Below are 12,892 nucleotides of genomic sequence, written 5' to 3'. Positions count from 1 at the left end.
CATAATACCGGCCCATACATTGACCGAAAATCGAATCTGTGCTGCACGACGTCGTATTGCATGCGGGTTCTCGACCGCCCAGATATGGTCGTTATGCGTGTTGAAAATTCCTTCCCTTGTGAAGGATGCCTCATCGGAAAACAACACTTCAGCAGGAAAAAGGGGATTTGTAGCACATTTTCCAAGGTACCACTGTGCGAAAGCAATACGAGGTTGAAGAAACTTCGAACACTTACTTTAATCCATGTACCTTTTGCTTCTTTTCATGTATTATTAAAACGATTTCTCACTTACGGTCTCTTTTCTTTTTATGGTGCTTCTGTGTACAACACCGCTTCAGGAAAGCATATCCGACCCCACATTGCTATATGATTTCGAGTTGTCAGGATGTACCCTACCCCTCTTAGAAGTTCTGAAACGTTTAACTGAAACACCCTGTATATCCACAGAACCAAGATGCCCATTAGTAAAACAGAACATTTGTAAAAACAGAACTGGAAGAAAGACAATTCTTAACCCCTTCCAGACAAACCTGCTGAAATCGACAACCACTGATTTGGACATTACCAACTGGAGTGACAACACCAAAAGCCTTTTGGCAACCTACACGAGTGATCTCTTGCACGGTGCTTTCTTTACAACTTCCCCGGGAGGAGAGGAGGGCACAGTTCCCGTCCCCTCCCCTCCTCTCCACTCTTCCTTCTGGTGGGACACAGGCAGTGGCCAACTAAGGAAAATTCGGACGCTAGGCGAGATGCTCATTTCGGGCTTCATGTAGGGTTGCCTCCTTTCAGAAATTGTAACGGAGGACACAACTGAATGGGTTAAAAAAGGTCTTCTACTACTAAATATAAAAATACATTTGAACTCTATTATTGAAGTTGCCAACTTAAATCAAATAGTTCATACCAACGTACAACAGAACATATCTTGTACAGGACGTCAAGAACTTTGTGGCTTTGCAAAGATTTTTGGCATTGGTTTTTAAAAAGAGATTTACTTTGATAGCTAGGGCTATTTGAAAGACCTGTGGACTTGCCGATAGAAAACTGGGTACTGGACTGTCATTTGGTGTTGAAAATTATCTTCTGTTTTGTATGGTGCTGGGTTGTGCCAAGGTGAGAAGTTTTTATTTAACATTGCTTATTAATGCTTTTACTAATGTACTATATATTTATGAACAATTATTACTGTTCAGTACGGCATTGGCTTAAGTATAGCTTAAATATTGTCAGTGTTGTTTAAGCTTGAATGTTAAACGCAAACTTATTTGATACACAGCTTATTATTATAATTATAAGTCTGATTGGCTTACTGTTTAAAGGGAATTGATGTGTACATAACTTAAATCTAATTGATTTTAGAATTGTTAATAATTATTTTACTGATTATTTCATTTGAAAATAGGTGACATGCTTATATACCTCTGTGGCTAAAAGGGGCTGTCTTATTTTTGACACAAATCATGTCTATCCTTAGCTTGGTTAGAGCCTTGTATATTTCACCACAAGTTTTTTTTTTCTCCTATACGTTGGAGAACCTGTGGGATAGAGTACATTCATTGGTGTTGTACTACCCCCAATGGATGCGAACTTGGTGCATATAAGCACTAGATAGCAGAATCGGTCCCATCTAACCGTGCCTAGAGACGGATGCAAGGAAGCGACTGACCAGGTGTTGGCTGTGCTTATGTGACTTTACACAAATACACAAACACAACATTCACAGTCCCTTAGACAGTTTTACTGTTTCTAACACAGACTTACAAGGTTGAGTTTGACTAGCGTCTAGGTGCCACCCAAAACATGTTTTAGATACATACAAATTTGTACATACATACAGTTTCTATCATATAGAATGGATATGGATATATGAGAATGTATATAAATCTTCTGTATAAACGTTGTATATAAATGAGCGTGAAAAAAAAAATATATATATAAAAATTCTTGAGACTGTATATAAAATTGTATGTATAATAAATGAAATGATAAAATTGCTTGTGTTCTGTGGTCGATTTGCCTGTTTTGCTGGACGAAAAACCCCAGTTTCTGGGATGCATGATTAGGCAGTCGTCGACGACGTCCGCGATTTTGATTCAGAGAATAGAACGAACCACAGTCGGACAGCATTTGCTCTACTCTCCGAATAACTCGCCTTTCTGGATGACGACGATTGGAATATTGGGATACCTCTCTCTGTAATAATTTGCTGCAGCAGAAGCGTTTCCAGCACATGCTCCACTGCAAGGAGCATGTCCGTGATTCTCGTTCACTGTATCTTGCCATAACGATGGGTTGATAGAAACTGATAGTGAATGCTGATAATAAGTAAGATACTAAGACTTATGCTATTGTATCATAAACACACCAAGTTGTGACATTGTATACAAATAGAAGAGTAAATAGTGGTCGGTATCGAGATCCGCTCAACGGTGTCTTAGGTGCACGTGTACTCAACTAATATTTAAAGTCGATTTTCTCAAAAACGAAGCCTCATATGAAAAATATTTATTCTGAAATTTCGACTTATTTTTTCATGAAGAATCAGCCTCTTGCCGGTTCTACCACGAATTACGGACCACCCTGAAAGTGTGTAGCCCCAAAAGTAAAATTTTGACACATTTGGGTGACCAGTTAGTTTCACTTCTGTTCCCGGTAAAATAATGGAGTCACTGGTTAAAGATGCATTGCAGGATCATCTAGACAAGACTGCAGCAATAATTCAGACACAGCATGGGTTTGTTAAGGGAAAGTCTTGTCTGACAAATTTGATAGGATATTATGATGTGGTTACAAAGGAACAAAAGAAGGATGCAAAAAATAATTTTGATATCATATATTTGGATTTCAGGAAAGCTTTTGACACTGTTGCGCATGGGAAGACTATTGTACAAATTGGAACAGAATGGTATTAAGGGTAAGTTGCTACAATGGATAAAAGGATGGTTTAGTGGGAGAAGACAGAGGGTGGTAATCAATGGGTGCTGCTCTTCTTGGACTAATGTTATTAGCGAGTCCCACAGGGTTCGGTGTTAGATCCACTGTTTTGTATATTTATCAATGATATTGATGAAGGTATATCAGGCTTAATGTCGAAGTTTGGAGATGATACAAAGGTTGGCAGGGTTGTTAATGACAGTAATGGCAGATACTGCAACAGGATCTAGATAATTTGGGCAGATGGGCTAAGAAGTGGCAACTGAAATTTAACCTTGACAAATGCAAAGTACTGTATATGGGTAGAAGTAACCCCAGAGAAATGTACCAACTGCGTGGTACTACACTTAAGGTGGTAGAAAATGAAAAACACCTGGGAGTAATTGTGCAGTCAGATATGAAGTTTTCTGAGCAATGCAGACAGGCTGCCAGGGCAGGTGATGGGGTTTTGTCAATGATATATAGGAATTTTGCTAGCAGGGAAAAGGAGGTGATTATCCCTCTGTATAAGGCAACGGTCAGCCCACGCCTTGAGTACTGCGTACAGGTCTGGAGGCCTCATTTTAGGAAGGATGTAGATTTACTTGAGCGGGTACAGAGAAGGGCAACAAGATTGGTGAAGGGAATGAAGGGATCCTCTTATCAAGAGTGGCTCAAGTTCTGCAAATTGCAGTGGCTGGAGACTAGGCACCTGCACGGTGATCTGATTGACGTGTATAAGGCCTTGAATGGGTTGAGCGCGCTGAATTCTGATGGGATCCTTCCACTTGTTCAGATTACGAACCTAAGGGGGCATAAATTCAAATTAAGAAAGGACAGATGTAGAATAGATGTGCGGAAATTTGCCTTTAGCCAGCGGGTGGTTAATTGCTGGAACAAACTTCCATTTGTCGTTGTGGAAGTTGATAGGTTGAATAAATTTAAGGAGGAACTGGACAGGCATTTGGAGGGAATGGTGTGATTTTTTTTTTTTTTTTTTTGGCTGATGCTGCATAAGCTCATACACTTGCTTTCTTGCATCACATGCCACTACTACTACTACTACCTCGTCAGTACAAACCTTGCTATTACAAAACGTGAAAATTTAGGTCCTTGCACTTTGTATTAACTCGATTCGACTGTGCAAGATTTATACTACATTCCGGAATCTTCTATAATGTTCTACCACATTCAGGAGTCTTCTACTCCTTTCTGGTTTACTGTCCTATATTCTAGAAATTTTTTAAATATTATTCAAGGTTTTTTTGATTTTTATATATAATAGAAAATATTTTAATAAAAATTAGTAAGTAAGTTGATCCTATTTTAATAAAAGCTTTGAAAATTAAGAAAAATTAAACGTGATTCTACACTTTTAGGTGGGAGTGTATATGTGAAACTCCCATGTTCTTGAGAACAAAACAAACAGGAGGGCGCTATTCCTTTTTAAATTTTTTGGTTATATGATGACATTAACGTTCTGTTTTTACGACTCTTTGGTTTCAAATTTTAAATATATTCTACGTACAGAGTCCAGGCCTTTCAGTAAGTATGCGGTGAAAATATGTAATGAACTTTGAAAGTAATATTTCTGTTGAAAATGTTTTACCTCACTGATAGTCATTATTCTTCCCCCGACCTCAGGAAGACTGATAGTTTTCCCTAGGGCACAGAGTAGTTACTACAGAGTAGGAGAGAGTGGGGGGGTTGCAAGTAGCTTTATCAGTGCTGATTGGTAGTGTGATTACGTAACTTTTGCGGGAGAATGGCGAGTTTATAAACGTGTGATATGGTGATTTGTGAAGTTTTCTGCAGTTTATTTTATTTGTTTTATTGAATTACCATGCTTGAAAGATATTCGACAGCACTCCAGAAAATAGATTTGATCATTTTTTTCCTGTCAAAATGCAAAGTTGTGTGGTTAATATTTCTGAAAATTACAATGAAAATACGCCCGGATGCGAATCAAATGTCTTGCATTTTAAAAATACCTTAGTTATGCAAAATATTAATATTGAAAGGTAACCAAAACTTAAAAATGAAAAGGACAAAATGAATAGGAAACATGCTACATTTTAACTTCTATTAGAATGAGTAGCGACCTGGAGCGAGGGGTGCTGGGGGGTTCAGGGACTGATGGCAGGCATCGTGAATGAAACAGGTGGGTATATGGGATGTGTTGGAGTAACTAATAATAAGGATAGGTACATGTATACCAATGTTAGAAGTATAGTAAATAAATTTCATGAATTTGAAGTGTTGGTCAAGACATCAAAGGCGGATATTGTTGGGTTAGCAGAGACTTGGTGTCACACAGATATAAGGAATGCAGAACTGGAATTTGGGGAGTACAATGCGAACAGAAAGGATAGACAGGATAGGAAGGGAGGAGGTGTTATGCTGTTAATTAAGAAAAACATAAAATCAAAAGAAAATCAGGAAAGCTTTTGACACTGTTGTACATGGAAGACTATTGTACAAATTGGAGCAGAATGGTATTAAGGGTAATTGCTACAATGGATAAAAGGATGGTTGAGTGGAAGAAGACAGAGGGTGGTAATTAATGGGTGCTGCTCTTCGTGGACTAATGTTATTAGTGGAGTCCCACAGGATTCTATGTTGGGTCCTCTGTTGTTTTGTATATTCATCAGTGATATTGATGAAGGTATATCAGGCTTGGTGTCGAAGTTTGCAGATGATACAAAGGTTGGCATGGTTGTTAATGACAGTAATGGCAGTGTGCTACTGCAACAGGATCTAGATAATTTGGGCAGATGGGCTAAGAAGTGGCAACTGAAGTTTAACCTTGACAAATGCAAAGTACTGCACATGGGTAGAAGTAACCCCAGAGAAACGTACCAACTGTGTGGTACTATGCTTAAGGTGGTAGAAAATGAAAAAGACTTGAGTAATTGTGCTTTATTGCATCACATGCCACTACTACTATTAGAAGTGCATCCAGTTGATATAGATGAACAGTGCACTGTTGAGTCAGTTTGGTGTGATATAAGCACTGCGAAAGTAAAAATAAGAGTAGGTGTGTTATAGGCCTAATGACTCGAATGAGTGCAATGAACAGTTGTACAGAGAAATAGTGGGCTAGTAAATCAGAATGTCTTATAATGGGAGATTTTAACTTCCTAGATATTGTGGGTTGGTCACTCACACACTAGTAAGACTTTTGTGGATTTATTGAATGATTGTTTTCTGCAGCAGCATATTCGAAAGGCAACCAGATAGGGTAATATTCTTGATCTGGTTATCAGCAGTGATCATTCATGTATTAAGAATTTGTAGATAAAGGAACCACTAGCTTGCATCACATGCCACTACTACTTTGTAGTACAGGAACCATTCTCAGGAAGTGATCAACAATCGTCGGTTGGTAGTTGAAGAAAGATGGTGCAGTAAGTAAAGGTGCGGGTTTTAGATTCAGAAAAGGGGACTTTGACATAGTTTAAGGCGCTATATGTCATCTGTTAATTTGGCAGATTGCCGAGGGATGGCGAATGCATTAGAATTATGGAATGCTTTTAAAACAAAAATGACAAATGCCATGAATGCATACATAACTTTTAAGAAGATATTGCAGGAGGAGGATGCTGAAATTAGCATTAGCATTAGTAAAGGCACATGATGCAAGAAAGCAAGCTTATATAAGCTTGGAAAAAAAAGCCAAAGGGGGGGGAAAACCCTTCTCATTTCACCCATCCACTCGCTCCAAATGTTTGTCTAGTTTCCACCCTGAATTTATTTAAGCTATCAGCTTCTACAACAAGTAGAAGCTGATAGCGGGTGGCTGATTGCTGGAAGTTTGTTCCAACAATCAGCCACCCGTTGGCTAAAGGCAAACTTCCACACATCTACTCTACAACTGTCTTTCCTCAATTTGAATTTATGCCCTTCGAGGCGATTATTCTGTGCAAGAGGAAAAATCCCATCAGCATTGAGCATGCTCAAACAATTCAAGGCTTTATACACCTTAACCAGAGAGGGTAATACTCTTGATTTTGTTATCAGCAGTGATCATTTGTGTATTAAGAATTTGCAGATAAAGGAACCACTAGGTGGCAGTGATCACAGTGTACTGATGTGGGATTTACTTGTTGTTGTTGTTATTTGGGCTTTAGGAGTATTAGCAACTAAGGTCATATTGCTCCAGGGATATGCGGTGGTCATTCCCTGACCTTTCCGCATCCTCCGTATTTGGTGGTCACAGGCTCGAACCCTGGTCTAATCAAGAAGCGTGTGCTACACACTGGTGCTCCTGCCCACCTGGCTACGGAGGTGCCAGGATTTACTTAAAGATATAATTACCATCAGGGGTAAAGGAAAGGGTTTTTGCTTCCGTAAAGGCGACTACAGTGGTCTCAGACAATTTTTAAATTCTGTACAGTGGGACCAACTGATGATGTTATCAACAGCAAATTCTAAGTGGGAAGCATTCAAGAAATTAATTATGGAAGCTACTAGACTTTTCATACCTATTAAGAAATATTGTTCAAGGTTTAGGCCTAAATGTTGTCAAATGAACTAATGAGACTCTTGGCAGAGAAGAAAAATGCACGGGATGCACATAAATTTTCAGGTGACACAAAAGCCTATGACAGATATAAGCTAGTCTGTAATCAAGTCACAAAGGAGATTATGCAAGCAAAGGCAGATTATGAGAAATCTTTGGCAAAGGATTCTAAGAAAAACAGCAAGGATTTCTCTATTTATATAAACTCTAAAAGGAAAGGGATGAATCAGATTGGTTCACTTGATATCGATGATTCGACTGTTGATGATCCTGCTCAGATAGCAAACAAAGTGAATGAGTATTTTGCATCTACATTCACACATGAGGAGGTATTAAGGAAGGAAAATGCCAGATGTTTATCAAATTGGAACAGGGTGCTTAATGATTTTGTAATAACTAAGCACAGAGTGGAGGAGAAATTGTTGAAGTTAAACATAAGAAAGGCACCTGGGGTGAATGGGATCTATCCAGTTATATTAAAGGAGGTGGCAAAGGAACTAAGCAAACTCTTAGCCATAATTATGAGAGCATCTTTGGACTTAGGGGACATCCTCATGGACTGCAGATCTGTAAATGTAACCCAAATTCACAAAGGGGGATCGAAGGGTGACATGAGTAATTACAGACCAGTTAGTTTAACTTCTGTTCTGGGTAAAAAAATGGAGTCACTGGTTAAAGATGCATTGCAGGATCATCTAAACAATACTGCAGCAATAATTCAGACAGCATGGGTTTGTTAAGAAAAAATCTTGTCTGACAAATCTGATTGGATACTATGATGTGGTTACAAAGGAACTGGAAGCAAAAAATAATTTTGATATCATATACTTGGATTTCAGGAAAGCATTTGACACTGTTTCACATGGAAGACTACTGTACAAATTGAAGCAGAATGGTTTTTAAATGTAACTTGCTACAATGAATAAAAGGTTGGTTGAGTAGGAGAAGACAGTAGTGAAGTCCCACAGTAGTTCAGTTTTGGGTCCGCTGTTGTTTTGTATATTTATCAATGATATTGATGAAGGTATATCAGGTTTAGTGTCGAAGTTTGCAGATGATACAAAGGTTGGCAGGGTTGTTAATGACAGTAATGTCAGTGTGCTACTGCAACAGGATCTAGAAAATTTGGGCATTTGGGCTGAGAAGTGGCAACTAAAGTTTAACATTGACAAATTCAAAGTACTGCATATGGGTAGAACATACCAACTGTGTGGTACTACACTTAGGGTGGTAGAAAATGGAAAAAGACCTGGGAATAATTGTGTAGTCAGAAGTTTTCTGAGCAATGCAGACAGACTGCAAGAGCAGGTCATGGGGTTTTGTCAATGATATACAGAAATTTTGCTAGCAGGGCAAAGGAGGTGATTATCCCTTTTTATAAGGCAATGGTTAGGCCACTCCTTGAGTACTGTGTATAAGTCTGGATACCTTATTTTAAGAAGGATGTAGATTTGATTGAGCGTATACAGAGAAAGGCAACAAGATTGGTGAGGAGAATGAAGGGGGTTCTCTTCATTCTCCAAGAGAGTCATAAGCTCTGCAAATTGCAGCAGCTGGGCACCTGCAAGGTGATCTGATTGAGGTGTATAAGGCCTTGAATGGGTTGAGCACACTGAATTCTGAGGATTCTTTCTTGCTCAGATTGCAAACATAAGGTGGCATAAATTAAAATTGAGGAAAGACAGTTGTAGAATAGATGTGCAGAAATTTGCCTTTAGCCACTGGGTGGTTAATTGCTGCAACAAACTTCCATCTGTCGTTGTGGAAGTTGATAGCTTAAATAAATTCAAGTAGGAACTGGACAAACTGTTAGAGAGGATGGTTGTGTCAAATTGTTTTATTTTTTTTGGGTAATACATAAGCTCATATGCTTGCTTTCTTGCATCACATACCTCTATTACTATTACTACTATTATCAGATCACCTCACAGGTGACTAGTCTCCAGACACTATAATTTGCAAAACTTAAGCCTTTTTTAGTAAGAACAACCCTTTGTTCCATTCGCTAATCTTGTTGACCTTCTCCGTACTCGTTCCAGCAGCTCTACAGCCTTCTTAAAACAAGGCTTCCAGACCTGTATACAGTACTGAAGGTTTGGCCTAACCATTGCCTTATACAAGGGGATAATCACCTCCTTATCCCTACTAGAAAAATTCCTGTATATCATTGACATGACACCATGAGCTACTCTTGCAAACTGTCTGCACTGCTCAGAAAACTTCATATCTACCTGCACAATTACCCCCAGGTCCTTTTCATTCTGGGTGACTGTAGAGCTGGCCTGTCAAATTGAGCAGAAAAAGGTAGCATGGGACAGTTACATAGTGATGAAAAGTACCGAAGCCCACAACAAGTTGATCTGTAATAGTACCACAAATAAGGTTAGGGAGACCAAGGCTGCATATGAGAAAGCATTGGCTAAGGGTGCAAAGAAAAGTACAATCAATTTTTCATATATGTGAATACAATGAAGAAGAAAGCTAATCAGATCAGATCGGTCTTTACTGGAGCTTCGTGCTGAGAAGAGGCTGCGAGTGAGGCTGAGCTATATGAAATTAGTGGTTTCATAATAACAGATGATGTTTATTAGAAAACCTTTTGGGCATGAAGGCAAGTAAGGCTTCCAGAGTTGATGGCATATACCGTGTAGTTTTGATTGAGAGCATGAGGGAGTTTATTGAACCATTGAGGTTAATTATGAGGGCACCTTTGGACTTGGGGGGGGGGGGGGAAGATTGGATTGGAGAAGTGCCAACGTATCACCAATATATAAAAATTATTTAGAAAGCAGTTTCTAAATGTGAAGTTGGTAACTACAGATCGATTTGTCTGACATTAATGGTAGAAAAAAATCTTAGAGGCAGTGATTAAGAGTGCAATCCAGGAACATTTAGATAGATATGGCATTCTGAAGGACACACAACATGGCTTTAAGGTTAAATCATACTTAATTAAGTAGTAGGCTATTTTGACACCGTTACTCATGAACTAGATTTAGGGAACAATTTATTTGGATTTTAGCAAAGCATTTGACTCGGTCCCTCAAGAGAGGTTACTGTATAAGCTTGAACAGGTTGGGATTACTGTAAGATTCTAAGAGGGATTTTTTCTGGGTGGCTGCAGAGCAGGCGGCAAAGGCTTTTGATTAATGGAGTGGGGTCCCTCAAGCATCAGTTCTTGGACCACATGTTTCTCATTTTCATAAATGATATCGACAAAGGGATGGAAGGCATAATGTCAAAATTTTCGGATGACATAAAGATTGGCAGAGTTGTTAATGATTAGTGCCAAACAGCATTCTTTCAGGATGACTTGAACAGACTTCAGAAAAGTGGCAACTATGTTTTAATTCTGCTAAATACAAGATCTTAGACTTGGGGAATAGCAACCTACAAATAAATTATACAATTGGTGGAGTTGAATTAAAAAATCAGTTGAATTAATAACCAGGCACCTCAGAGGTGACATGATTGAGGTTTATAAGGCTCTGAGAGGGATTAGTATAATGAATGATGGTGGAATTCTTGTTCTAAAGAATTCTAGAACTAGGGATCATAAATTAAAATTACAGGGTTTGAGGTTTAGATTAGATTGTAGGAAGTTTTCTTTAGCTGGAACAAATTGCTGTCACAGGTAGTTGAGGCCGATAGTTTGAATAAGTTCCAAGGTCAACTGGATACTTTCCTGTGTGAGGAGGGAAGCATATATTTTGTGTTTCCTTATCTACTTGGTTGGTTTTTTTTTTTTTTTGCCAGTGCAGCAAAAGCCTGTTGCTTCTTTGCATTATATGGTGAATAGTATTGCAGTAGACTTACAGAATAATGGGAACTTTGGGCATTCAAGGTGCTGTTATTTTGATTTTTCTGTTATCTAGAAAGTTTTATTTTTAATATATTTAATGCAAAAATAATGAGGCTAAATAAGAAATAGAGAGATTAAGAATGCAATTTTATTAACTGCACATAAAGAAACTTAAAAATAACTAAATGCACAAGGCATAATACCTTAAGAGTAAGAGTTTAATATTTATATAATATTGGTGTAGATACACCATAGATAACTCTTAAGAAACTATGATGGTAGTGTGGGAGGCATCATTTGCTTTGAATCTCATATTATGCTCTTCCTTCACAACGAGTTGCCATGGTATTGCACTACCTCGAATAAGTAACACTTCACTTATAGAGAAGACTATAGTTACTTATTCTCAGTGAGTACCACCACCCAGATGGCACCATTTCAAAGCTATTGGCCTATCATCGGTGGGTGGGTAGGTAGTGCAGTGCCATGGCAACTCATTGTGAAGGAAGAGCACAATACGAGATACAGAGCAAATGATGTCTCCCACACTACCATCATAGTTTCTTAAGAGTTATCTATGGTGTATCTACACCGATATTATAAGCCTGAGGCATATGCTGCACCAGCCAAAAAAAAAAATTTTCCATTACCCTGAGAGAGAGAGAGAGAGAGAGAGAGAGAGAGAGAGAGAGAGAGAGAGAGAGAGTCAGGACCCTGGGTTTGCCAAGCCCATACTCACCAGATGTGAACCCCTGGGGTAATTATATAGATATTAACTCTTACTCTTAACATATTATGCTTTGTGCATTTAGTTATTTTTAAATATTATCATATAAACCTTTTGGCATCTCTCATATTGTGTGATTATCTTCACAACTGGGTTGTCATGTCTGCAATACCAGGGTACCTGCCCTGGTATTGCCCACCAATGATAGGCCAATAGATTTGAAATGGTGTCATCAGGGGAAGCCTGATATTCACAGCGTTTCTGAGAATAGGTAACAACAGTCTTCTCTGCTGGGGAAGCATTCCCTATTCAAGGAATTAGTTTTTGAGTGATGTGAGTTGAAGGAGTTCTGTCCCTTTCATTCTTCTACACTGTTTCTTTTCTTCTTCCACTTCTGCTTTAACTTTCACCTCTACTTTTTGGCCTTCTAAGTCTAATGGGGACAAGTGGATGGTAGAGTTATTATCCTACACATATACAAATACCTTTGAAATGGTGCCATTTGAGTGGTGGTACTCACTGAGAATAAGTAACAGAGTCTTCTCTATTAGTGAAGCGTTACTTATTTGAGGTAGTGCAATACCATGGCAACTCGTTGTGAAGGAAGAGCACAATATGAGATGCAGAGCAGATGATGCCTCCCACACGACCATCATAGTTTCTTAAGAGTTATCTATGGTGTATCTACACCGATATTATATACATAAAGAAACATAAACACGTTGATGATCCAATATTCTACCATTAATGCATTCTTACTTACGTCCCATTCTATTTTTTTTAGTATATCAAATTTAGTCTGTGCAGGTAGCACATTGGTATCGTCACCGTCCTCCCCGCACCAGGTTTAAAAAGGATCAGGTTCGAATCTTGTTGATAACGTGAGGAACTTTTATGGGCCTTTTTCACTCCATGGCTGAGTT

At 38.6% G+C, this 12,892-nt stretch overlaps 1 protein-coding gene across 1 annotated transcript in view; it reads left to right on the top strand.

Annotated features, from left to right (window-relative positions):
- Positions 1–4,375: 4,375 nt before the first annotated feature.
- The window catches only part of LOC150091531 (GTPase Era, mitochondrial), a 242,211-nt gene continuing 233,694 nt past the window's right edge, over positions 4,376–12,892 (top strand). Inside the window, exon 1 of the mRNA XM_090384396.1 lies at positions 4,376–4,463. Coding sequence (XP_090240522.1) covers positions 4,382–4,463 — 82 coding nt within the window. The 5' untranslated portion in view covers positions 4,376–4,381. The remainder of the gene's footprint in view (positions 4,464–12,892) is intronic.

The sequence above is a fragment of the Mastigoproctus giganteus genome, chromosome 1 (genome assembly GCF_048544385.1).
Source record: "Mastigoproctus giganteus isolate SK-2022 chromosome 1, ASM4854438v1, whole genome shotgun sequence".
Taxonomy (NCBI): domain Eukaryota; kingdom Metazoa; phylum Arthropoda; class Arachnida; order Uropygi; family Thelyphonidae; genus Mastigoproctus; species Mastigoproctus giganteus.
This window is presented reverse-complemented; position numbering and strand designations above follow the sequence as displayed.